Source organism: Oratosquilla oratoria, chromosome 32, assembly GCF_046742065.1.
Source record: "Oratosquilla oratoria isolate Oo_2021 chromosome 32, ASM4674206v1, whole genome shotgun sequence".
Classification (NCBI taxonomy): Eukaryota; Metazoa; Arthropoda; class Malacostraca; order Stomatopoda; family Squillidae; genus Oratosquilla; species Oratosquilla oratoria.
In genome coordinates, this window is record NC_134808.1 from 11,566,760 (window position 1) to 11,593,586 (window position 26,827).

Sequence of the window (26,827 nt, forward strand, 5' to 3'; positions counted from 1 at the left end):
CGGTGGCTTATTGGACTTTACAAGTTAACAGCACCGAGTGGAGTCTCTCTTCTACTTTCTTCCATGCTTCTCTTGGTTGTCTCTTTGTCTCTTGGTGTTTCCATTTTAGTGAAAGAAGCAATAATAATAAAAAAAGAAAAAGATAAAATACAAATACAAAGGAGAATTACAATTTGGTTACACCGAGTTAATAACTATACTTCACCGTATATGTAAACAACAATGTCCAGTTTTCAATTGTCTCCAATCGCTCGCTCGTGTCTCGCTAACTAGTTAGCGGTTCGAAGTGTTCGATCTGTACGTCTTGCTCTGACCGAGTCTGGCGTGTGTGTGGGTTGCTGTATGTGAGATGTGTTAGTTATCAAATATAGGCATGGGTGTTAGTTCCATTATATAAGGGTTAGTTGTATGGTTGGTGGGTGTAGCTAGGCATGGTGTATATACATTACGTTATGGTAATGTAATTGGGGTAAGTATGAGAAAAGGTTCAATGGGTCGGTCTGGTGACATTAGGTATCTCGTGAGGTGACAGTGTGGGAGCATCCTGTTATGATCTTACGTAGCGTTTAGTCAGGTGTTTGAGATTTGGAAATCATTGATGTTTGCAATATTGGAGGTCTTGCCAAAGATGTTGCATGTGTGTTCATCATGTGCGTGGTTGGTAATAGTTAGTGACAGTTACAAGAAGCAAAGACATGAAAGCTCTTAGAGGAAATTAAAGCCAAAAATGATAGGATGACAGAATATTTTTATGTTTTTTCTTCCAAGTTATTAATCAGAATGTGAGGAAATTGTTTTTCTGAAAAAACAGGAATGTATTGCAAAGGAAATATAAGGAAATTTAGAGTAACATATGCTAATGTTGATGGTTTACTGTTGACCAAGCTGGAGATAAATGACTGCTTAAGAATAAATGAGCATGATATTTTATGTTTAGTGGAGACCGAAGGAAAGGTACTGCAGGACTGGAAAAAGGCCAATGTTGTGCCAATATATAAAGGAGGAAACAAGGTAGACCCAACAAACTATAGACTGGTCTCCCTTACAAGTACAATACCTAAAATTTGTGAGAAAGTTATCAAAAGTTGATGGACTAAACTGGAGAACAATATACTAAATCAGAGACAAGTTGGTTTTAGACAGGAAAAATCATGTGCCACAAATTTGATCTGTTTCTACATAGATATACTAAAGGCTTTTTCACCTTACACGGGGGGGGGTAGCCAAAAAGAAAAAGGCATAGAAAACACTCCCACCCATTCCATTTCCTATATATTCCACTCCCCTCTGCCCTCCTCCCTCCCTCTTATCTTGGCACCTCCTGGATGACGGGTCATCCCTGCATCCTGTCCACTGCCCTGTTTCTATTCAAGGTTAATATAATGGAAGAAAGGAATGGATGGGTAGATTATGCTTTCCTGGACTTACAAAAGGCATTTGATAAAGTACCACACAAAAAATTGTTAAGAAAAATTGAGACAATAGGAAGGTATACATGGAAAACTATTAAAATGGATGGAAGATATCGTGCATAGGAGAAAAAGGAGAGTAGTGCTCAGAGATAAAAACTCTACTTGGGAAGAAATGAAAAGTGGAGTTCCACAGGGTTCAGTACTGGCTCTGATGATGTTTGCTATATATGTAAATGACATGGATAAAGGTGTAGAATGTTACATGAACTTCTTTACAGACAACACAAAACTGCTAAAGAAAGTAAGTACGGAAAAAGATTGTGAATTGCTACAGAGATCTGGACAAGGTCTGGAAATGATGTTAGAAGTTGGAAGTTGACTTCAACATTAAGAAATGTAGTATAATGGAATTCAGAAAAAGTAAGAAAAAAATATCAGGACAATATAAAATCAGTGAAAAGAAGTAAAGAAAGTTGGTTCTGAAAAGGACCTAAGAGTAATCATCACCAAAGACATGTCCCCAGACAACCAGATAAACAAAATAATCAGAGAAACCTACTATTCACTAAAATCAATACAGGTGGCTTTTAATTACTTAGATGAGGTAATGGTAAAGAAAATACTAGTCACACTGATAAGAATGGAAAGAATGAGTGAAGAAAGACTAGTAAAAGAGGTATGGAAGGCAGATGTGGAGGGAGTGAACATGAGGGGACGTCCTAGGATGAGGTGGATGGATGGGGTGAAGGGGGCTTTGGGGAAGAGGGGAATGTCTGTTGAGGAAGGAAGGGAGAGGACGGAAGACAGAGGTGAGTGGAGAATGGTTGTATATGGATGATGTTGTGACTGCATGAGGAGGAATAGGCGGGGGGGTGGGGGGTGGGGTAGTATGTGTGAGTAAATTTTGACGCAGCCCGAAGGGATTTCTCCCCGTCCTCTCCTTATATGCAAAGGGGGACGGAGAGGGGGGGTCGCCGATTAAATGAAGCGGCCTTGCTGTGGATGTACTGTGTCTTGCGACACTGCTTCTGACCCAGGGCGGTGGGCAGGGTTCAGGGATGACCCGTCATCCAGGAGGTGCTCAGATGAGAGGAAGGGTGGGAGGGGTGTGGAGTGTATTTAGGGATGAAATGGGTGGGAGTGTTTTTATGCCTTTCCTTTTGTGGCTACCTCCCTTGGAAGGGGGAAAAAGCCTTGGTATATGTATGTATGTATGTACACTGATAAGACCAAGATTGGAGTATGCAGCGACACTATGGACACCCAATACAAAATACTGTAGAATATAAGGAAGATAGAAAGAATCCAAATGGCAACGACAAAGATGGCCCCAACACTTTCAAAATTGACATATGAGCAAAGATTGTCCAAACTGGAACTACCAAGCCTGGAACAAAGATGAGAAAGAGTCAATTTATTGGCCATTTACAGAATCATGAAAGGCATGAAAGTCTTTGACAGAGAAGACCTAATAAAGTGGGATAGAAGAAAAACAAGGGGACATGAAAACAAACTCAAAAAGGACAGTTATAGAAGAGATCTAAAAAAAAAAAAAAAAAAAAAATCGGTTTTCCCACACAGAGTGGTGGATGTTTGGAACAAATTGGATGAAACAATAGTGTGTGCAAACACCATACAAGAATTTAAGAACAAACTAGATGTGAGATATAAAGAAGGGTCACCACAAGCATAGCTCCCCTTCCTGTATAATACAACTAGGTAGATACACAATGAGGTATTTACTTGGATGAGGTAATGGTAAAGAAAATACTAGTCACACTGATAAGGCTAAGATTGGAGTATGCAGCGACACTATGGACACCCAATACAAAATACTGTAGAATATAAGGAAGATAGAAAGAATCCAAATAGCAACAACAAAGATGGCCCCAACACTTTCAAAATTGACATACGAGCAAAGATTGTCTAAACTGGAACTACCAAGCCTGGAACAAAGATGAGAAAGAGTCAATTTATTGGCCATTTACAGAATCATGAAAGGCATGAAAGTCTTTGACAGAGAAGACCTATTAATGTGGGATAGAAGAAAATTGGGTAAGAGACACAATAGATAAAAAAGTGCATTGTAGTTTATGGCATTAAAGAAAAACATAATGTATACAAATATTAAACAGAAAAAGAGGAGAAAGAAATTTCAAAGGAAATTCTGAAAGTGGTTCAGGAAGAAGGACAGGAATTCGATAAAGATTGATGTGGTGCATAGGATGGGATAGTACTCTAGAGAAAAACACTATCAGCCACTAAAAATCAAACCAAGGACTCAAATGATAGCTGAAGAAGTACTATTGAAAACAGCAAAACCAGCAAACAGTTAAAGATATAAAAATGTATGGATAAAAAAAGAAATGAGCAATGAGGAAATAGAAAAGGAAAAGGCACTTAGAAATAAAGCAAATGAAAAAATGAGAAAAGAATTAACACTGAAAAGAATTTTTTTTTTTTTTTGAGGGTACTGGACCTGAGGCTAGAAAATGGTACATAAAAAAGAAGAAGAAAAAAAAAAAGGAAACATAAACCAAAAAAGAGAAGAAATTGAAGAAATTGAAAATAACATACACATAGATGGAATGATTTCTGGACTAAATAAATTAAGCGACTATCTGTTAACAGAAAAACCTGACATAATTGGAATTGTGGAAACAAAATCAAAAAGATCCACTACCATCAGATACTATAACACAAGGTCTATATAACCAATGGACAAAAAATAGAACAGAAAAACAGGATGGAGGAATCATGTTATTGACTAAAAAAAGTTTAAATGTGACAAAGATAACAGAAGGAAAAAATAATGTAGAATTGATTATGATTAAAGTTAAAACTGAAATATAATAAGTAGAAAATTTATAGTAGTATATGTGCCCCCAAAAACACAGGCTTGGACTGATAATGATCATTCCAAATTACTGGAAGACATAACGAATACACTAATTGAATTAGTGAAAGGAAGAAACTCCAAAGTCTTAGAATGCCTCATACTACAACTCATCACCCCACATATCCCCCTTGCCAAATCACAACACATTTGTAGACCACTACACTCCATAAACACTCTTCAGATTGACCTTTCCCAGAGTTTTTGATGGCATCAGTTCAGATAGGCCTCCACACAGAACACTTTTTATAATTCAATAAACAAAATATACAATACAGACATGCACAATAATACCAAAAGATGACTGGCCAATTATTTGGCAGGTAGAAATGCCTATGTGTCATACAATCATACAATGGCCCATCATTATGATCGGCACACCAGAAATTTTAGGAACTGAGTACCTCAGGACTCTGTCTTATCCCCCACATTCTTTAATCTGTACATACACAACATACATACACCCAACACTCCAGAAACACAAATCTCTTCTAACACAGATGACACAACAGTTACATGCACACATTGTAAAACAGAGCCACAGAAATACTACAACTAGACCTTAATATGCTCAGCACCTGGGACAATATTCCAAAGAAAGAAATCAACCTCTAAAGATAAAATTAAGATCACAAATGGTAGCAGAAGACATACTAGCAAAATTAGGTAAGTTGGCAAAGAGTGAACATTATAACAATATATGGATATAAAGAGAAATGAATGTTGAGGAAAGAGAGAGAAGACACTAAAAGGTGAAGCTAAAGAAAAAATGCAAAGAGAATGGAGACCGAAAGCAATGAGTTATATTGGAGAGTCTTAGACATGAGGCTGAGAAAATAATACACCAAGATAAGCGAAACGAAAGGAATAGAAAATGAGATGAAGGAAAAAAAATTAAAAGTGGCCTATACTAACATAGATTAATCTCAAGATTGAGTGAACTAAATGATTACCTGTCATAAGAAAAACTAGATATAATAGGAATTGTGGAGACAAAATTAAGGGGTCTACTACCACCTAATAGTGTTGGACATGGGTTATATAATAATTGGATTAAAAACAAAAATGAGAAACAGGATGGAGGAATCATGTTTTTGGCCAAGAAAAGCTTAAATGTAACAAAGGTTACTGAGGGTAAACAGTGTGGAAATGATCATGATAAAAGTTGAAGACAATGACATGAAAAGTAGAAACTTTGTGGTGATTTATGTACCACCAAAAACGGGCTCTTGGAAAGAGGGCAAACATGCAAAAATGTTAGAAGATACAAGGCATTCATCAAATGAAATGCCGAAGGATGGAGGTAACCTGGTATTTATTTATGGGAGATTTTAACTGCAAGGAAATCTGTTGGGAAGAGATGACAGTGAAAGGTGGAGAGGACCTACGGGGAATTGTATTACTTGACACGACTATAGAACATACAATGGGTAAAAGAAAATATCAGATATAAAAGTAATGAAGAACTGTCGAGACTGGATTTAATTTTTACAACAAAACCTGAAAATGTGGATTAAATTGAATACAGGACACCGTTTGGAAAGAGGGACTTCATACTAATAGAGGTTGAACTAAAGGAGGAAATATATATAGAGACAAATGAGAAATACAGAAAAGGAAGACTGATGTACAACAAAACGGACTTAAGAAGAAATTCTTTCAAAATTCAACTTGGGAAATATTCTGCAATGAAGCGACACAAGTAGAAGAGAAATGGATGATTTTGATGGCAATTTATAATAAAGGAGTGAATATGTAGCAAGACAGAAATGGGAAAAGGTGTACATTAAGTGCTGGTTCAACAGAAGATGCAGTGAGATGAAAGATAGAAGAGATAAAGCTTGGAAAAGAAGGAAAAAAATTAAAAAACCTGGAAGGTGGCAAATATAGCAACCACAGAAATGAATATGTAAAAGTGTGCAGAGAGGAAAAAAGAAACTACAAAAAAGACATTATAGAAAAATGTAAAGATCAACCCAAGCTATTCTATAGATATGAGTGGTAAACTTAAAGATAGACAAGAAATAGTGAAACTATGCCACAGAAATATAGAATATACAGAAGATTTAGAAATGGCTGAAGTCATGAACAATCACTTCAAGTCGATTTTCATTAGAGAAAAAGTACAGCATTGGGATGAAGGAAGTGAAATGCAGTCCCCCCCCCCCCCTATGAGGGAAATAACAATAGCACAAAAAGAAATAATGGATCAATTAATGAACCTTGATGTTAGGAAATCACATAGTCCAGACAGATTGCAAATTGGATACTAAAAGAATGTAAAGAAGAACTAAGGGACAAAATATATAACATAATAAGTTGCTCACTCAAGGAAGGAAAAATACTAAAGGACTGGAAAAATGCCAATATTGTACCACTATATAAAGGAGGAAACAAAGAAGAACCAACAAATTGCAGACCAGTCTCCCTTACAAGCACTGTAGCCAAAATTTGTGAAAAAATGATCAAGAATAGATAGATTAAGCACCTGGAAGAAAACAATATAATAAACTTGAGACAATTTGGATTTAGACAGGGAAGATCATGTGTCACAAACTTAATCTGTTTCTACTCGAGACTTATAGATGTAATACAAGAAAGGAATGGATGTGTTGATTGTGCATTGCTAGACTTACCGTATTTTTCGGACCATAAGGTGCTTCGTACCATAAGGCGCACCCGTAATTTGCTATTCCCTGTCCTTACATAAGGCGCACCTGACCATAAGGCGCACCTGGTCTCGTCATCGGATAATCATGCATATGTGAGTGCATTCAGAACAACATTTTCATTGTTGAATGAGAAAAATCGGTTGGGATTTAGCAAAATTACAAAAATAAATTATATATATTTTTATTTTGGTCAGTGTAATCAGACCACCTCCATGGACGGTCTGCCCTGCCAATATTCCTAAAAAACAACAAACACGTTACGGGAATTGTGGGGAATAAAACCAACATTAGAAGTTTTATTCCCGGAATTCTCTATTCACTTAAAAACACAAGTTTACAAATGAAGGTAAATTTTTAGTTTCGACCATGGGCACAATATAGCAATAAAAAATTAATTATTAATTTTGTAAATTATAATGTATCAACGTAATATGCAATTTTGTGAGCGGAAATAAAAAACAAAAAATGTGCTGAAACAGATTTCGTAAGTAACGAAGTCGTGTCGGACGAATGGTACGCCATGTTTATGATAGATGCCGACGTCGAAGATATGAAAGGGTGATAAATTCGTCTAACCTAACCTAACCTGTGTTTAATAAATCATTACCTGCAAATTAAATGTCATCCGGCCCGTCCTTGTTGTCGTCGTCGTGAGAGACGTTGGCGTCCCCATCCTATGCTACCGAATTCGTTCATTAGCATATTTGCTTGTAGCAAGGTATTTTCTATTTTCATTTCTGCCCACAAAATTGCATATTACGTTAATACATTTTAACTTACAAAATTAATAATTAATTTTGTATTGCTATATTGCGCCCATGATCGAAACTAAAAAAATACCCAAATGACTACAGTCTGAGTGGACCGAGACTATACCAATGCAAAATGGCTGTCTGTGTTGTGGACGCTATCATGTCATAGCCATGATAGCGTGAATGAATGCTGTGGCATGGACCCAAAAACCGTCAAAGTTTTCACAATTTTCTTGTCAAGATACATGCATCTTGGTTATAACTTGGTTCTAACTTTTGCTAGGCCTATCATGCACTGTCGCCATTGGCAGGCTAGCTATGAAACGTGTCAAAATAGTACGTCACTATCCGAGGCATTTTTTTGCACTGAAGCCACACATAAGGCGCACCACACGATAAGGCTCACCACCAGATTTTGGCCGATTTTAAGGATTTTTCCCGTGCCTTATGGTCCGAAAAATACGGTACAAAAAGCCTACAACAAAGTACCACACATGTACAAGGGAAGTTAATGAATTAGATGGAAGATTTCTTGAACAGGAGAAAAATGAGGGTGGTACTTAGAGACAAAAACTCAACCTGGGAAGAAATGATAAGTGAAGTCCCACAAGGTTCTGTACTAGCTCCAATAATGTTTGCCATATATATATATAAATGACATGGATGAAGGTGTTAAATGTTATATGAACTTCTTTGCAGATGACACAAAACTACTAAAGAAAGTAAGTACAGAGAAAGACTGTGAATCACTTCAGAGAGATCTGGACAAAGTCTGGAAATGGAGCCAAAAGTGGGAAGTGAACTTCAACATTAAGAATGCAGTATAATGGAGTTTGGGAAAAGTAAGAATAGAATATCAGGGCAATATAAGGTTGGTACAAAAGAAGCAAAAAAAAGCTAGCTCGGAAAAGGACCTAGGAGTAATTATTAACAAAGACATGTCACCAGACAAGTATATAAACAAAATAGTTGGAGAAACCAACAATTTACTAAGAACAATAAAGGTGGCTTTTAACTACATGGATGAGGAAATTGTAAAGAAAATATTAATTATGGTGATAAGACCGAGATTGGAGTACACTGAGACACTATGGACACCAACACAAAAAAGAATGTAAAGAAATTAGAAAGAATCCAAAGAACAATGACAAAGATGGCACCAATGCATTCAAAATTGACATATGAACAAAGATTGTCTAAACTGGAAGTACCAACCCTGGAACAAAGAATAGAAAGAGGAGATCTACTGGCAATTTACAGAATCATGAAAGAAAAGGAAGTCCTTGATATTTACATATACATACATATACCAAAGGCTTTTTCCCCCTTACATGGGGGGTAGCCAAAAAGAAAAAGGCATAGAAACCACACTCACCCATTACATTCCCTACATATTCCTCTCCCCTCCACTCTCCTCCCTCCCTCTCATCTTGGCACCTCCTGGATGACGGGTCATCCCTGCATCCTGTCCACTGCCCTTGGTCAGAAGCAGCGTCGGAAGACACAGCACATCCACAGCAAGGCCACTTCATAAATTCAGCGACCCCCCCCCCTCAGTCCCCTCATGCAGGAAAGGAGAAGACGGGGAGAAATCCCTTCAGGCTGCGTCAAATTTTTCTCATACATACTTCCTCACCCCCCCATCCCCCACCCACTCCCCCTCATGCATCACAGCATCATCCATACACAACCCTTCTCCATTCACCCCTATCTTCTGTTCTTTCCTGTCCTTCCTCAACAGACATTCCTCTATTTTGTAATGCCCCTTTCACCCCATCCATCCATCTCATCCTAGGACGCCCCCTCATATTCACTCTTTCGACCTCTGCCTTCCACGCCTCTTTTACTAATCTTTCTTCACTCATTCTTTCCATGTGTCCAAACCGTCCTAATACTCTTTCATCAACCCTATTGCCCAGCTCCTTTTCCACCCCTGTTCTCCTCCTCACCTCATTTCTCACTCTATCTAGCCTAGTAACCCCTATCATACTACTCAGACATTTCATCTCAAACACATTCAAACTCCATGTTCCATGTTTCTGCCCCATACAGTGCTGTTGGCACAATCACTCTTTCATATAACCTCCTCTTAGCATCCATTCCCAGATGTATATTTCTCATTACACTTTTTAAACCACCAAGGCATTTACTTGCCTCTCTCAATCTACATTCTACCTCCACCCCCACTCCTCCCTTTCCTGCCAAATTTGCACGCAAATATCTAAAACTATCCACTTCCTCCAGTCTCTCTCCCTTAATGCTCACTTCCAGCCTGCTATCACTCTCTCCCCTTGTACATCTCATCACCTTATGATTTTTACCTGGAACTCCATACTTTCCAATCACTCCGTCTATTGGTTCGTTTCCTACCCTAGCATTAAGGTCTCCCAATACAACTACATTGACATTTCTCCCTAATCCCTCTATGCACTCATTTATATCTACCCAGAAAAGCCTCCCTTTCACACTACCAGGCCCATACACACATGAGCCTTCACGCCGTAAACATCTCCGTTGTCGTCGTCGTCATTGTCGTCATCATCGTCATCGTGTGACCAAGAAGAGGATTTACGTTGAAAAAGGAAACCTGGTTTGTATTGTAGGGGTGGGGAGTGAACGTGAGTACCCAAAATGATATCTCTGCAGTGCTAGTCAATTGTATTAACTCGGATTTAGCGAAAATGAATGAAAACAACGACTCAAAAGCCAGTCACGAATCAGAGCCATCTGGCGTCAGTCTGTTGAACCGCGATGTAAACAAACACTACTCCAACACGTGTTATAATGATAATGATTTCCCAGGATTTAGTAAGTATGAAAGAAAGAACTTAAGTAGATTATTAGAGATAGAGAGAGATATGAGCAAAAATAGGATTCAGTGGGAAAATGAAATTATGGACTTAAGAAAAGAGGTTATTGGATTAATAGATTGCTTAGCTCAGGCGAACCACGAAATTTCGGACCTAAGAAAAACCAACTTGGGTCTTACAAACGAGATTAAAGAAATGAAAAGGGATATAAATGAACTGAAGAATGATAATGAAAAGAAGAAAACTAATGATAATAACAATAGCGAAAATCTAAAGCAGGAGGTGAACAATAAATTACAAGAATTGACACAAAAGATCGAAGAGAACCTAGGTGGGGATAGTATCCAGGAAATTAAGAAGTGGAAGGAAAACATTGAAAATAAGGAAATTGCTTTCAAAGAAATAGTCAATCAGCAAATGCAGGATAATGCAAAAGACACAATCATACAAGTGATTAACGAAAAAGCAAATTGGGTCAGGGATACAGTAGATAGGAAAAAATTTATTGTGGTATATGGACTAAAGGAAAAACAAGGATTGGCGAGGTACATGAGGGAAAAAGAAGAAAAAGAGACAGCAGTAGAAATCCTAAATGAAATTCAGGGGGGAGACAGAGATTCAGGAATAGACCTGGAAGAGACTTATAGAATCGGTCGCTATACTAAGGATAGGAATCGACCTCTAAAGATAAAACTAAGGTCACAAATGGTAGTAGAAGACATATTTGAAAAAGTAGGCAACTTGGCAAAGAGTGAAAAGTACAATAAGATATGGATAAAAAGAGAAATGAGTACTGAGGAATTAGAAAAAGAAAGGGCACTAAGAGAAGAAGCAAAGGAAAAAACTTGATGAGAACGGAGACAGAATGCAAAGAATTCCAGTGGAGAGTAATAGACTTGAGATTAAGACAATGGCGCATCAAAACGAAAAAACCAAGGACAGAAGAATCCAGGGAGAAGGAAGAAAATTAAGTGGCCTATACCAACATTGACGGACTAATTTCAGGACTGAACGAACTCAATGATTATCTGTTAGAAGCAAAACCAGACATAATGGGAATTGTAGAGACTAAACTAAGAGGTGAAATACCATCCATCATTATTGGACAAGGTCTATACAATTACTGGATAAAAAACAGGGACAAGAAACAGGGAGGGGGAATCATGTTCTTGGCCAAGAAAGACCTAAAGGTGACAAAAATTGCAGAGGCAAAGGTAATGTTGAACTGATCATGATAAAAGTCGAAGGCAAGAATATGAAAAGCAGAAAGTTTGTGGTGACCTATGTGCCTCCAAAAACGAATGCTTGGAAAGAGAACGAACATACAAAAATGCTAGAAGATACAAGAAAGTCACTAAATGAGATACTAATGGGTAAGGGTAATCTGGTAATTATGGGGGACTTCAATTGCAAAGAAATTTGTTGGGACAGCATGACAGTGCAAGGAGGAGATGACTCATGGGGCAATGTACTGCTAGACATGACCATGGAGTACACAATGACCCAATGGGTCTGTGAAAACACAAGGTACAGAAACAATGAAGAGCCATCGAAACTAGATCTAATATTTACAACAGAACCTGAAATAGTGGATAAAGTCCAGTACGAGACACCAATTGGAAAGAGTGACCATGTACTCATCGAAACTATACTAAAGGAAGAAGTAGACATGGAGAGGAAGGAAAAGCATAGGAAAGGAAGATTGATGTACAACAAAACAGACTTTGCAAAACTAAAGACATTCTTCCGGAATGCAAACTGGGAAAAATTTTATAGGGAAGAGACAAAAGTGGAAGAGAAATGGAATATATTGATGGATAATTACAATGAAGGGGTAAACAGGCATGTACCAAGACAAAAGCAAGAGAGTGAGTACATTAAATGTTGGTTCAACAAAAGATGCAGTGAGGCAAAAGACAGAAGGGACAAAGCTTGGAAAAAGTGGAGAAAAGACAAAAAACAAAGCAAATGGCAAATTTATATAAACCCTAGAAATGAGTATGTTAATGTGAGAAGAGAGGAAAAAAGGAACCATGAGAAGGATATTATAGACAAATGCAAAGATCAACCCAAGCTATTCTATCAGTATGTGAATGGTAAACTTAAAACCAAACAGGAAATGGTGAAACTATGCCAAGGAAATATAGAATACACAGAAGATTTAGAGATGGCCGAAGTCATGAACAATCACTTTAAATCTGTCTTCACCAGAGAGAAAATACAAAATTGGGACATAATAATAACAAGCAATCTTCCCACATGAGTGAGTTTACAACATCACTAAAAGAAATATCAGAACATCTATCAAGACTGGACGTCAGAAAATCACATGGCCCGGATGGTATTGCAAATTGGATTCTAAAGGAGTGCAAAGAAGAACTTACAGACAAAATACACATCTTAATAAACAGCTCACTCAAAGAAGGAAAGATACCCAAGGACTGGAAAAATGCTAACATTGTACCAATACATAAAGGAGGAAACAAGGAAGAACCCACCAACTATAGGCCAGTATCACTAACAAGCACTATAGCCAAAATTTGTGAGAAAATAATCAAGAATAGATGGGTAAAACATCTGGAAGACAACAACATATTAAACCCAAGACAATTCGGGTTCAGACAAGGAAGATCATGCACCACAAACTTAATATGCTTTTACTCAAGACTAATAGACATAGTGCAAGAAAGAAATGGATGGGCTGATTGTGCATTCCTAGACTTGCAAAAAGCCTTTGACAAAGTACCACACAGAAAATTACTAAAAACTAGAACACATAGGAGGAATACAAGGAAACCTACTAAAATGGATGGAGGACTTTCTGTCTGGTAGAAAGATGAGAGTAGTGCTCAGAGAAAAATATTCAGATTATGAAAGAGGTGATCAGTGGAGTACCACAAGGATCTGTACTGGCACCAATAATGTTTGCTATCTATATGAATGACATGGACGAGGACGTGAACTGCTACATGAGCTTCTTTGCTGATGACGCCAAACTGTTAAGGAAAGTAGAAACTGATGAGGACTGTGAAGCACTGCAAGAAGACCATAATAGGGTATGGAACTGGAGTCAGAAATGGGAAGTGGACTTTAATACTAAGAAGTGTAGCATAATGGAGTTTGGAAAAAGCAAAAACAGAATATCAGGAAAATATACAATTGGAACCAAGGAAGTAAAGAAAGTAGGATCCGAAAAAGATTTGGGAGTAATTATCACGAACGACTTGTCCTATGATATACAGAATAACAAAATTGTCGGGGAGACTTACAACTTGCTAAGATCAATAAAAGTGGCATTTACATACTTGGACGAAGACATGATAACAAAATATTGGTTACATTGATAAGGCCTAGATTAGAGTATGCGGCGACATTGTGGTTCCCCAGTACCAAAAAGAATATAAAGAAAATAGAAAGAATCCAAAGAGCAGCTACAAAAATGGCACCTGCACTTGCAAACCTATCATACGAGGAGAAATTGGCTAAACTGGAGCTACTGACACTGGAGCAAAGAAGAGAGAGAGGTGACATATTGACCATCTACAGAATCATGAAAGGCACAGAGATACTTGATAGAGAGAACTTACTTAACTGGGACAAAAGAAACACAAGAGGACATGGAAAGAAAATAAAAAAACAAAGCTATAGAAGAGAACTGAAGAAAAATAGTTTTCCACATAGAGTTTTGGACACTTGGAACAAACTGGATAATGAAATAGTATGCGCAAAAACCATTCATGAGTTTAAAAGCAAACTAGACACTGCGAGATACAATGGCGGGACATCACGAGCATAGCTCCCCTTCCCGCAAAATACAACTAGGTAAATACAACTAGGTAAATACGCACCTACGAAAACTCACATCTCCCCTCCCAGCTACACCTTCATCCACACCAACCTTAATGAAACCTCCTTCCACTCCACTACATGCTTACTTATCTCTTTACTTACTAGTATAGCCACCCCTTCTCTCCCTCATCCCCTCTTCACTCCTGAGTACCTCCCAGCTACACTTCCAAACTCACACTCGCCCTTCCCTTTCATTTTAGTTTCACTCAAAGCCAGTACATCCATCTTTCTTCTCACAAACATACTGCCTATCTCTTCCCTATAACTCTCATCTGTACCACATCCACACACATTAAAAGACTCAAACCTAAGGGTACTGTTTGGAAAACTCCCAGACCCTCTTATGCCTTTACTTTTTTAGGAATGTCCCCTTTGGGGCTACAGGTGGTAGGACTCCTAATCCCATCCCCCATCCTGTTTTTTGTCACTTCCTGCAACTCAGGTGGAAAGACTTGGTGGTAGCATTCTCTTCCCCCACCACAGTGTAGGCCAAAAAAAAAGGAAATTAATATTCAGAGAAATGGGACAGGACAGTAGCAAGGGGTTGGGGGACATTATAATGTAGGGACAGTTGTAGTATAAAAATATCATCATTTCTCTATGAACAGAGTCTTCTATCACAGACAAAATTATGTGTGGCTCTGGTCCATAGGGGTGCCCCATATAGACCCTAAAGTATCAACTGTATGCTACTCTGCCACAATAACATGCAGCCAATACCCCAGAAGTCCTTGATAGAGAAGATTTATTAAAGTGGGACAGAAGAAAAATGAGATTACATGAAAAGAAACTCAAAAAGGATATAGAAGAGATCTGAAAAAGAATATATTTCCACACATAGTGATAGATGCCTGGAACAAATTGGATAAAAAATAGTATGTGTAAAAACCATACAAGAATTTAGGAACAAACTATATTCTGAAAGATATAAAGACAGGTCACTACAAGCATAGCTCCCTTCCTGTATAATACAACTAGGTAGATACAGTAACTACAGAGTAATGGCTAAAAACATCCATTTATACTCAAATTTTAACTGTAACCAAGACAAAATAGGATGGAGTTTTCCCTCAGAAATAATCAGTTACATTGCATATATCCAGGCAACCATAAATCAGGAACATTCAACAGCAAAAGTGACTGGCCAACTCATGTTGGATTAGAGTACCAGAGTCCTGGGCCTTACTTTTCATACATATCCTTTAGCCCACTTATTAAGGATCTGACAGTGGAAATCACCAAGAAAATACCATATAAAGTCACTATTTACCTTTAAAACAACACCAGCACAGAATAGGTTAAGCCATAGAAGCAAATTGCCCTAGATGCAATCACCACCCAGAAGGCACTGAACACCTCATCTTGCATAGATATATTCTGCCTTTGACCAGACAACATCACAGTATCCCTTTCATGAGTGACTTATGGGCCAATCTAGTGGATATTGTCTGTCTCCTGCAATAGAGAACCAAGGTCAACTGATTGATTGATTGATTGATTGTTATTACCACAGAATAGGATGAGCCATGCTGGCCACATGGCTAACAGATGATGGTCCTTTAGATCTTTTTCAACTTATCTGATATCCATACATCTCCTGCAAGAAGGACCTGGACAACAGATTGAGTGATCTCAACAATCTTTTGAACTCTTCTAATAAATTTTGGAAATAAAAATTTTCCTTATTGATGTGTATTTTGTTTTCTGTTATTTTATACACCTTTTACTCTAGTAATAATTAAGGTGAATAAATCTGCAAATTTGGAAAGTTTGAGTTAACTTAGAATTTAAATGTCATAACTTATAAACATAATTATTTTGCAGGTCTTTATAGGCGAGTGTGTTTCTGCTCGAGTATCATATTTGGAAATCAACTTTGACAAGGGGCCCAGCACCAAACAGAAGTGTTCAGGACTCATAGCAAGTACAGGTAAAATGGATCTGTATAATTTTTTTACAATTCTGGCTCTGTGTATGTTTTTTAATAATTTATACATAATTAGATGATCATTACAAAGCTGAGATAGTATTTCATAGTACTTTATTCTCATTTATTTCCCTATGTTTAAGGTATTTTTATGTAATTATTTATATTTGAATGCACTTTGTAATTGGGGTATCTGAATCAAAGGTGGAACCCCAGTCTCCTTACTCTGCATAATTAATCACATTGGGTAATACATAATTTGTTTTAAATGTATTATGCTCTGAGGGGATGGAGAGGGGGGGGGTCGCTGATTAAATGAAGCAGCCTTGCTGTGGATGTGCTGTGTCCTGTGACACTGATTCTGACCCAGGGCAGTAGGCAAGATGTAGTGATGACCCGTCATTCAGGAGGAGCCAAGATAAGAGGGAGGGAGGAGGTTGAATGGGAATGGGAATGAATTATGGGTGGAAGTGGATTTTATGCCTTTGCTTTTTGGCTACCTCCTTTGTACATATACCATACATACATACACCAAAGGCTTTTTCCCCCTTACACGGGGTGGGGTAGCCATAAAGAAAAAGGCATAGAAATCACTCCCACCCATTTCATTTCCCATATGTTCCACTCCCCTCCACCCTCCTCCCTCACTCCTATCTTGGCACCTCCTGGATCGGGTCATCCCTGCATCCTGTCCACTGTCCTTGGTCAGAAGAAGCTTCCTTCTTTCACCACCTTTGTAAGGGGGAGAAAGCCTTTAGTATATGTATATGTGTATGTATGCCCTGAGCATTGACCACTTCTATTGGAAACACATTTCAATTTGATAGGGAAAATTATTTCTTTATTTTGCTTTTGTTTTATGGCTTCTGGTTGCAGCTATCATATGTGTGTGAGTTCCATTTTCATTTTGCAGTTATATATAGGGGTCAAATCATCTCTCTCACCTGGGAGTAACTATCACCAATGACATGGCACCAGACAAACATATCAACAAATTAGTTAGAGAAACTTTCAATTTATTAAGATTAATGAAAGTAGCCTTTGACTACATGGATGAAGAAATGGTAAAGGAAATACTAGTTACATTGATAAGACCAAAATTGGAGTACACTGTGACACTATGGACACCAAGTACTAAAAAAAAACATAAAGAAATTAGAAAGAATTCAAAGAGCAATGACAAGATGGCACCAACACTCTCCAAATTGACATACGAACAAAGATTGGTCAAACTCCAACTACCAATCCTGGAACAAAGAAGAGGAAGAGGAGACCTGCTAACCATCTATAGAATTATGAAAGGGATAGAAGTCCTTGAGAGAGATGACTTATTACAGTGGGATAGAAGAAAAACAAGAGGACACAAAAAGAAACTTAAAAAGGATAGTTACAGAAGATACATACATACATATACCAAAGGCTTTTTCCCCCTTACATGGGGGGTAGCCAAAAAGAAAAAGGCATAGAAACCACTCCCACCCATTCCATTCCCTACATATTCCACTCCCCTCCACCCTTCTCCCTCCCTCTTATCTTGGCACCTTCTGGATGATGGGTCATCCCTGCATCCTGTCCACTGCCCTGGGTCAGGAGCAATGTCGCAAGACACAGCATATCCACAACATGGCCGCTTCATAAATTCAGCAACCTTCCCCTCTCTGTTCCCTCATGTAGAAAAGGAGAAGACAAGGAGAAATCCCTTCGGGCTGCGTCAAATTTTTCTCATACATACTTCCTCACCCCCCATCCCCCACCCACTCCCCCTCATGCATCACAGCATCATCCGTACACAACCCGTCTCCATTCACCCCTATCTTCTGTTCTCTCCCGTCCTTCCTCAACAGACATTCCTCTATTTTGTAATGCCTCTTTCACCCCCATCCATCCATCTCATCCTAGGACGCCCCCTCATATTCACTCCTTCCACCTCTGCCTTCTACACCTCTTTTACTAATCTTTCTTCATTCATTCTTTCCATGTGTCCAAACTATCCCAATACTCTATCATCAACCCTATCTCCCCGCTCCCTTTCCACCCCTGTTCTCCTCCTCACCTTCTCATTTCTCACTCTATCTAGCCTAGTAACCCCTATCATACTAGCTAGGAGAGATAAAGCTTGGAAAAATGGAAGAAAAATAGAAAATAATCCAAATGGCAAATGTACAAAGTACTTAGAAACGAATATGTAAACATACGCAGGAAGGAAAAAAGGGAATATGAAAGGGATATTATAGACAAATGTAAGGACCAACTGAAACTCTTTTACAGATATGTAAATGACAAAACAAAGGACAAGCATGACATAGTAGAAATACGTGAAGGAGACAAGGAATACACAGATGATGCAGAGATGGCAGATATTATGATCAGACATTTCTAATCTGTATTTACAATCGAGAACTCTCAACCCTGGGAGAATGATCAATTAGAAAGTTCACCCATTATGAAGGAAATAACAATAACACAGAAGGAAATAAGAGAACAAATAAAAAGCCTAGATGTCAGAAAGTCACACGGACTGGATGAAATCGCAAATTGGATATTAAGAGAGTGCATAAACGAACTGTCAGATAAAATACAGAAGATAATAGATTTCTCATTAAAAGTGGGAAAAGTACCACAGGATTGGAAAAATGCAAACATAGTGCCAATACACAAAGGAGGAAACAGGGAAGAACCTACAAACTTTAGACCAGTGTCCCTCACAAGTACAGTAGCTAAAATATGCGAAAAGATCATTAGAAGCAGATGGATCAAACATTTGGAGGAGAATAATATAATAAATCCCAAACAATTTGGTTTTAGAAGTGGAAGATCGTACACCACAAATCTAATATGCTTTTACTCGAGACTGATTGAAATAATTCAAGAGAGAGATAGTTGGGTGGTCTGTGCCTTCCTAGATTTGCAAAAGGCTTTTGACAAGGTATCACATAAAAAATTAATAAACAAAATTGAAGAAATAGGAATTCAAGGCAAGCTGTTGGAATGGATGAAGGACTTTTTAATTGGAAGGAAGATGAGAGTGATTCTTAGGGATAAAAACTCGAAATGGGAAGAAGTTAAAAGTGGCGTCCCCCAAGGCTCTGTTTTGGCTCCCTTAACCCCTTCCATACGGTGCCGCACACGTAGGCGTCATGGGGAGCGAGTGTATTCGCGAGGCTGCCATATCGGCGTCTTGATTATATTTATTGTAGTCGCCCCTCCATAATGACATTCTTTCTAATTCTTTTGTAATCGCATTTTCTATGGTTATCAAAATTCACGGGTGAAGAGAGAACGATCGATATAAGCGGTGACTATATTTTATGATGCGAGTATTATTACGACACGTCGTACGGCTGGCATTGGCTGCTGCCACCGAGATCTAAGTCCATGACGCCTACGTGTGCGGCACCGTATGGAAGGGGTTAATGTTTGCCATATACATAAATGATATGGACGAAGGAGTGAATTGTTACATAAACTTCTTTGCTGATGATGCTAAATTGCTCAAGAGAGTGAAAACAGAAGATTGCAGATTGTTACAAGATGACTTACACAGAGTATGGGAATGGAGTCAGAAACATGAAATGAATTTCAGAAAAGGCAAAAATAGAGTCTCAGGAAACTATATGATTGGAGATAAAGAAGTCAAAAAAGTTAACTCAGAGAGGGACCTAGGAGTAATCATCTCAAGTGACATGACTCCTGACAAACATGTAAACAAGATATTTGGAGAGACTTACAATCTGTTAAGATCTATGAAAGTGGCTTTCGACTACATGGATGAAAAGATGGTTAAGAAATTAATTGTTGCATTGGTGAGACCGAAACTAGAATATGCTATATCATTATGGTCACCAAGCACAAAGAAGAACACAAAGAAATGAGAATCCAGAGAGTGGCGACCAAGATGGCACCTACACTATCAAATTTGACATATGAACAAAGATTGGAGAAATTACAACTGACAACACTAGAGCAGAGAAGGGAGAGAGGCGATTTGTTGACCATCTTTAGAATTATGAAAGGAATGGAAGTTCTTGATAGAGATGACCTATTAAAATGGGAAAAAAGAGAAACAAGAGGACACGCAAAGAAACTAAAGAAAGACAGTTACAGAAGAGACCTGAAAAAGAACAGTTTTCCACAGAGGGTAATTGACGTCTGGAACAAATTGAACAGTGAAACAGTTAATGCCAGAAATATACACGAATTCAAAAGCAAACTAGATGTAGAGAGATACAAAAATAGGTCAACACGAGCATAGCTCCAGTCCCGTAAAATATAACTAGGTAAATACATTCAAATTCCTCTCTTCCTCTCATATGTTCCATGTTTCTGCCCTGTACAGTGCTGTTGGCACAATCACTCCTTCATATAATCTCCTCTTAAGATCCATTTCCAGATGTCTATTTCTCATTACACTTTTTAATCCATCAAGGTATTTACTCGCTTCTCTCAATCTACATTCTACCTCCACCCCCACTCCTCCCTTTCCTACCACATTTACACCCAAGTATCTAAAACTATCCACTTCCTCCAGTCTCTCACCCTTAATGCCCCCCTGGGGCTAGGGGGTGTAGTATAGAATATAGCCCCCGCCACGTCGGCTGCGTGTCGTAAGAGGCGACTAATGCCGATCCCCGGGCGGGGCTCTTGTTTCCCTGCACAGGGCTTCCTCTTAAACTTACTTTTCCACTCCTCTCTTCTCTTCCGCTTGCTGTTCCATCCCTCCGACCTATTTTCAGCCACCCCTCTCAGTAGCGGCAAAAGAAAGCCCTATGGCGATGGCTTGTGACGATGGGGGCATGAGAAGGTGATCTTTGGAAGCCTCTAGTCATGAACTACACGTAGGCAGTGTGGGCAAGATAAATCGCTCTCGTATTGGGATCGAGGCAACAGCACGGTTCGGTAGCTACCCACATGACTGAGCAGCCCTACTCAGGATCCACTCTGCTCACCCCACATAGGGAGGGGGTTAGAAAAGGTGCCCCAAACATAGTTTGCCTCATAACCACCTGACTGGGGAACCGCCCCCAGTAAGGTCACCCTCACTGCGGTCAAGACAAACCCTTAAGAGAGAACTCTCCTAACGCTGACGACCTATGCATTACCAAGGATATGAGCAAGGCCTCTACTGGTTCTAGAGATGAAAGTCCACAGTCTTTCATCACACTGGAACCCTATTCCGCTAAACCACAGCAGAAAACTAGAAATAAAGAAAAGTCTTTCCCCCCTCTAACTAATCCACGAGGACAATTGGAAGTTTTGCCTGGGATTTTTGAGTCCCATTATAATAAATATTTAACTTTATCCATCCCCAATGACAACCCCATTGACTCTTTAGACATTTTTGATGTCCATAGAGAAATTATCCAATGTATTGGCAGGGAACCCAAAATCATCCCCCAAAGTAGTGGATCACTTCTGATAGAGGTTAATTCTCTAGAAGAGAGCTCAAAATTGCAGAACATTGGAAAAGTTGCTGGGCATGAGGCAGACTGTACCCCCCACAAGACACTCAACCAGTGTAGAGGAGTTGTCTACTCCAAGGAACTGCTGAGGTTTTCTGAAGAAAAGCTCTTAACAGAGTTGAAATCCCAGCATGTTTCAAGTGTTTGCCGGATGAAACGAAAAGAAAATGGCACTCTTGTAGACCAACCTCTAATAATTATAATCTTAACATTTGACCTACTTAATCTTCCATCATCAATATCTGCTGCTTGGTATAAACTGAAGGTTAGACCATATATACCTTCACCAAGAAGATGTTACCACTGCCACATGTTTGGTCATACATTCACCACATGTCGCAAGAAATTAGCTGGAACACCACCGATTTGTGTCAATTGCAGTGAAAGCGAACATGGAGAATGTACGAAAACATCAAAATGTTTTAATTGTCATGAAGAACACCCAACTTCCTCTAGATCTTGTGAAAAATATATACTAGAAAAACAAATCCTAAATATAAAGGTCAGAGAACATATTAGCTACTCTGAAGCAAGAAGAAAAGTGATTGATCCATTAAAACTTAATACCAAGACATACTCAGAAGCCCTTGGTAACAAATTTCAGCCTACAGGCCACCTCATCACTAAAACACAACCTGATATGGATAAAATGGAGACCGATCAGTCACACCAGATAAAGTACAAACAATCCACCAACCGATCAGTTGACCAACTAACTCGCAATAAGCGAACACGGAGTTCAGACTCTTTGGATTGCCCAAGTGGCAAAATTAAGAATAGAGATTCAACAACAGCTGTATCCAAAATGCCATCTAACAACTCTTCCCATATTGGGGCCATGGGAGGCCCTACACCATCACCCAAGGGCCCAGATAGTGGCCCTCTTCCCACCCCTGAGAGGGGAGTGGGAAACCTTTCCCTCAACCTAGTAGGATCAACAGGAGATCCTTCTGTACCTATAGAGAAAGTAGTCCCTCCCCCTGTACCTATAGGGCCACAGGGAAGTTCTACCACCTCTGGTAGACCAAAAGAAGGTCCTCCTAAAATTAAACCTGGAATTCAATCATCTAAACCACCAAAACTTCCAGTTAAAGCAGAGGTCCATTCAATCCCACAATCTAAGACCAAGAAGTCGGGTAACAACACCTCCCGACATTCCCTGAACCATAGATAAATTCACTCTGCTCCAATGGAATTGTCAGGGACTAAGAGCCAAGTATGAGGAATTGAAACTGCTAATCCATGACCAGGAACCTAATATTATTTCCTTACAAGAAATAATGTTAGACTCATTCACCCCATGCCCTAAAGACTTCAAAGCATACCGCACTACATATGATCCAGATATTGGTATCCATGGGGGAAGCATGTTGTATATCCGTAAACGTCTACGTCGTGGGACCACCCCCCAACCCCAAGAGTTGGGGGCCAAACAGCAGCAACTACCCCTGGCCATCAGCTCTACGCAGATGGCACCGATCCCCAAGGAGGAGCTACGCCTACCTGGGGGAGTACCACAATCCTTTTTTTTCCAACACACAATGTTACGTTTTTTCTGCACTGAGGGGTCATTTTCCGGCGATCACCCCTCTTCTTCTACTTTTAGCCGGAGATGTAGAGAGCAATCCTGGGCCCACCACAAAATACACATGCCCAACATGCTCTAAACCCGTTACTTCGAGCAGACAGACAAAGGGCTCAGTTCAGTGCAATATGTGCAAAAACTGGGCCCACCTCACTTGTACAACACTTGCTGACACAAACCAATACACAAACACTTGGACATGTTCTACCTGCCCTCCAGTAACCCCAATCCCACCTCCCCAACCACAGCCAACACCCTTACCCACTCCCAATTTCCCTTCGCCCTTACCCCCGATTAGTACTCCCCTTCCTTTGTCCCCGATCTCTCCTTTCCCCCCCTCTGACCCAGATCCTACACCTTCCCCACTACCACCCCAACCTCAACCCCAAACGGCAACATACAACACATACAAAACACACAACATCAACATATTACAACACAACATTGACGGAATTAACACTAAAAAACATGAACTTGAACACTTTCTCAAACAACACAACATACACATTGCAATTCTACAAGAAACAAAATTAAGACACTCACACAAAACACCATCATTTCATAATTACACCACCATCAGACAAGACCGGACTGACGGCAATGGCGGTGGACTCATCACCCTGATCCACCATTCCATCTGTTTTGTGGACACAAGTGCCACAACCAAAATTCTCCTCCCTACCACAGATAACACAACTGAAACCCAATCCATTCGTATCCGCACAGGCAACAATTCAACACTAACAATAGTTAACATGTACATTCCCCCCCAATCATCCCCCACAGTTCCAAACACCTTCAGACCTCAACTCAGCCAACTAACCTCAATCCCCAACCTGATCATGGGTGGTGACTTCAACGCCAAGTCGTCTGCCTGGTTTGTCGACAACCCTGACACAGACAGAGGGCTTGATATACAAACTCAATTCGACTCATTGACTATCATGAACAACACGCATAATCATACACATATCCCATACCAAGCCCTCTACACTCCCTCCTCTCCTGATATCACCTTTTGCTCCCCCTGCCTAACCCCAACAACATCATGGAGAGTGGTCGGAGCCCTTGGTTCTGACCACCTTCCAATCATCATCACCACCAAAACAAGATGCACCCCAGCTGGCCACAGACACACTTACACCAATTACAAGAGAGCTAACTGGGAAGCCTTTAATGAAGAGACAGAACAACATTTTGAAACACTTAACAGTACACCAATCACAAACATAAACAATGCTGTGCACGCTTTTAATACAATCATACAAAACGCAGACAAGAGATACATCCCTAGAGGCAACAGAAAATCACACAACCCCAACTTCACACCAGAAATCCAAGGCCTCATCAGACAACGTGACACACTTAAACACGATACCCCCACACCTATCCCTCAAAACATAGCAGACCAAATACAAACACTAAACACTGTGATTGCCAATAAAATACATGAACAAAAAACACAAAATTGGCAAAACTTTATCAATACACTTGATCACAAAACAAACACCAGCAAATTGTACAAAACACTCAACAGCATCACACTATCCAACACTAACACTACACGCTCTCACGCAGCAATAATCACAACAACAGATATTCTACCCTCAAACAGACAACAAGCAAACGCACTCATACGTCATTTCGCACAGACGAGCCATCTTACATCTCACCCTGACGACCGACGCACCATTCGACGTAAGAAAGACTTTCCCACAGACTCAGACTATACACCCTTCATAGACAGTCAGACAAAACTCATAATGCATAGTCTCAAGCACTCATCTGCCTGTGGCCCTGATAACATAAGCAACATCCACCTAAAACACATTGGACCACAAGGTATACACGCACTCACAAACATTGCAAACTACAGCTATTCACACAACACTATACCCGACATCTGGAAGCATGGTAAAATAATCACCATTCCAAAACCGAACAAAGACCCAACAATCCCAACATCGCACCGCCTAATCACACTTCTCTGCAGCCCCTCTAAAGTCATTGAACGCCTAATACTTAAACTTGTCACGCCATATATTCCCCTTGCTAACTCACAACACGGTTTTAGGCCACTACACTCCACAAACACTCTTCTGACAAACCTCACACAAAGAATTTTAGATGGCATCAATTCGGATAGGCCCCACCACAGAACACTTCTTATAACATTGGACATTAGTAAAGCTTTTGATGCTATCCCCCGCCACAACCTAACAAATAAAATATATAATACAGACATGCACAATAACACCAAAAGCTGGCTGGCCAATTATCTGGCAGGCAGGAATGCTCATGTGTCATATAATGGCCAATCATCACACATCAGAAACATTAAGAACGGAGTACCACAGGGCTCAGTTCTATCCCCCACATTATTTAATCTATACATGCATGACTTACCCACGCCAGACACCTCAGAAATACAAATCTCTTCCTACGCAGACGACATAACAATCACATGCACACATCGTAACACAGACAAAGCTGCAGAAATAATCCAGCCTTACCTTGACACACTCAACACATGGTTCATCACAAACAGACTCAAAATAGCTCCAACCAAATCTACAGCAACACTTCTCACCAACTGGACAAAAGAACACAAATACATACCTCATCTCTACATCAACAACACTCTAATACCACACACAAACACACCGAAAATTCTTGGTGTAACATACGATACATCCATGTCTTTCAAACAACACCTCACAAACATAAAAAACAAATGCACACCTAGACTTAACGCACTCAAGTCAATTACTGGAACAACATTTGGACAAAACAAAGAAACTAATATAACAATATACAAACAATGCATACGCTCAGTGATGAATTATGCGAGTCCTGCATGGGCTCCTAATCTCAGTGAGACACACCACAACACCCTTCAAATCATACAAAACAAAGCCCTAAAAACAATTACAGGCTGCACAAATACATCACCTACAGACCATTTACACCATGAAACAAAAGTCCTCAAAGTCAAGGACCACCTCGACATGAGAGGCACACAAACACTTGCTGCAGCCACCACAAACACATCACACCCACTACACTACATAGCAGAACACCCACACACACCAAGAAACATTAAAACTACACCCATAGACCTTTATTACACACAGATACTCTCTTCTCTTCCTCCACAACCACCAAATACCAGCCTCCGGAAACATATTCATAATCATATCACTCACCGCTCCATTAACACACTGAAAGACAACACACTGCTACATGCCAGACCCCCTGATATCCACCCTTCTGAATCCTCTCTCCCACGTAAGGACAGAGTCCACTTGGCCAGACTGCGATGCGGTCACCACCCAGCACTTCTAAGCTACCAGAAGAGGCTGGACGACCGTGTTGTGAACAGCTGCCCAGAATGTAACACTTCACCCCATACCATACAACACATAATGGAAGACTGCATTATACACAATCATGCACGCAAACAAC

At 39.6% G+C, this 26,827-nt stretch overlaps 1 protein-coding gene across 2 annotated transcripts in view; it reads left to right on the forward strand.

Moving 5' to 3' along the window:
- Nadk2 (NAD kinase 2, mitochondrial) overlaps positions 1-26,827 on the forward strand; it is a 186,670-nt gene that overhangs the window by 132,461 nt on the left and 27,382 nt on the right. For both annotated transcript variants that reach the window (XM_076213805.1, XM_076213806.1), the window contains one exon: positions 16,216-16,321. In XM_076213805.1, the coding sequence (XP_076069920.1) occupies positions 16,216-16,321 (106 nt within the window). The remainder of the gene's footprint in view (positions 1-16,215; positions 16,322-26,827) is intronic.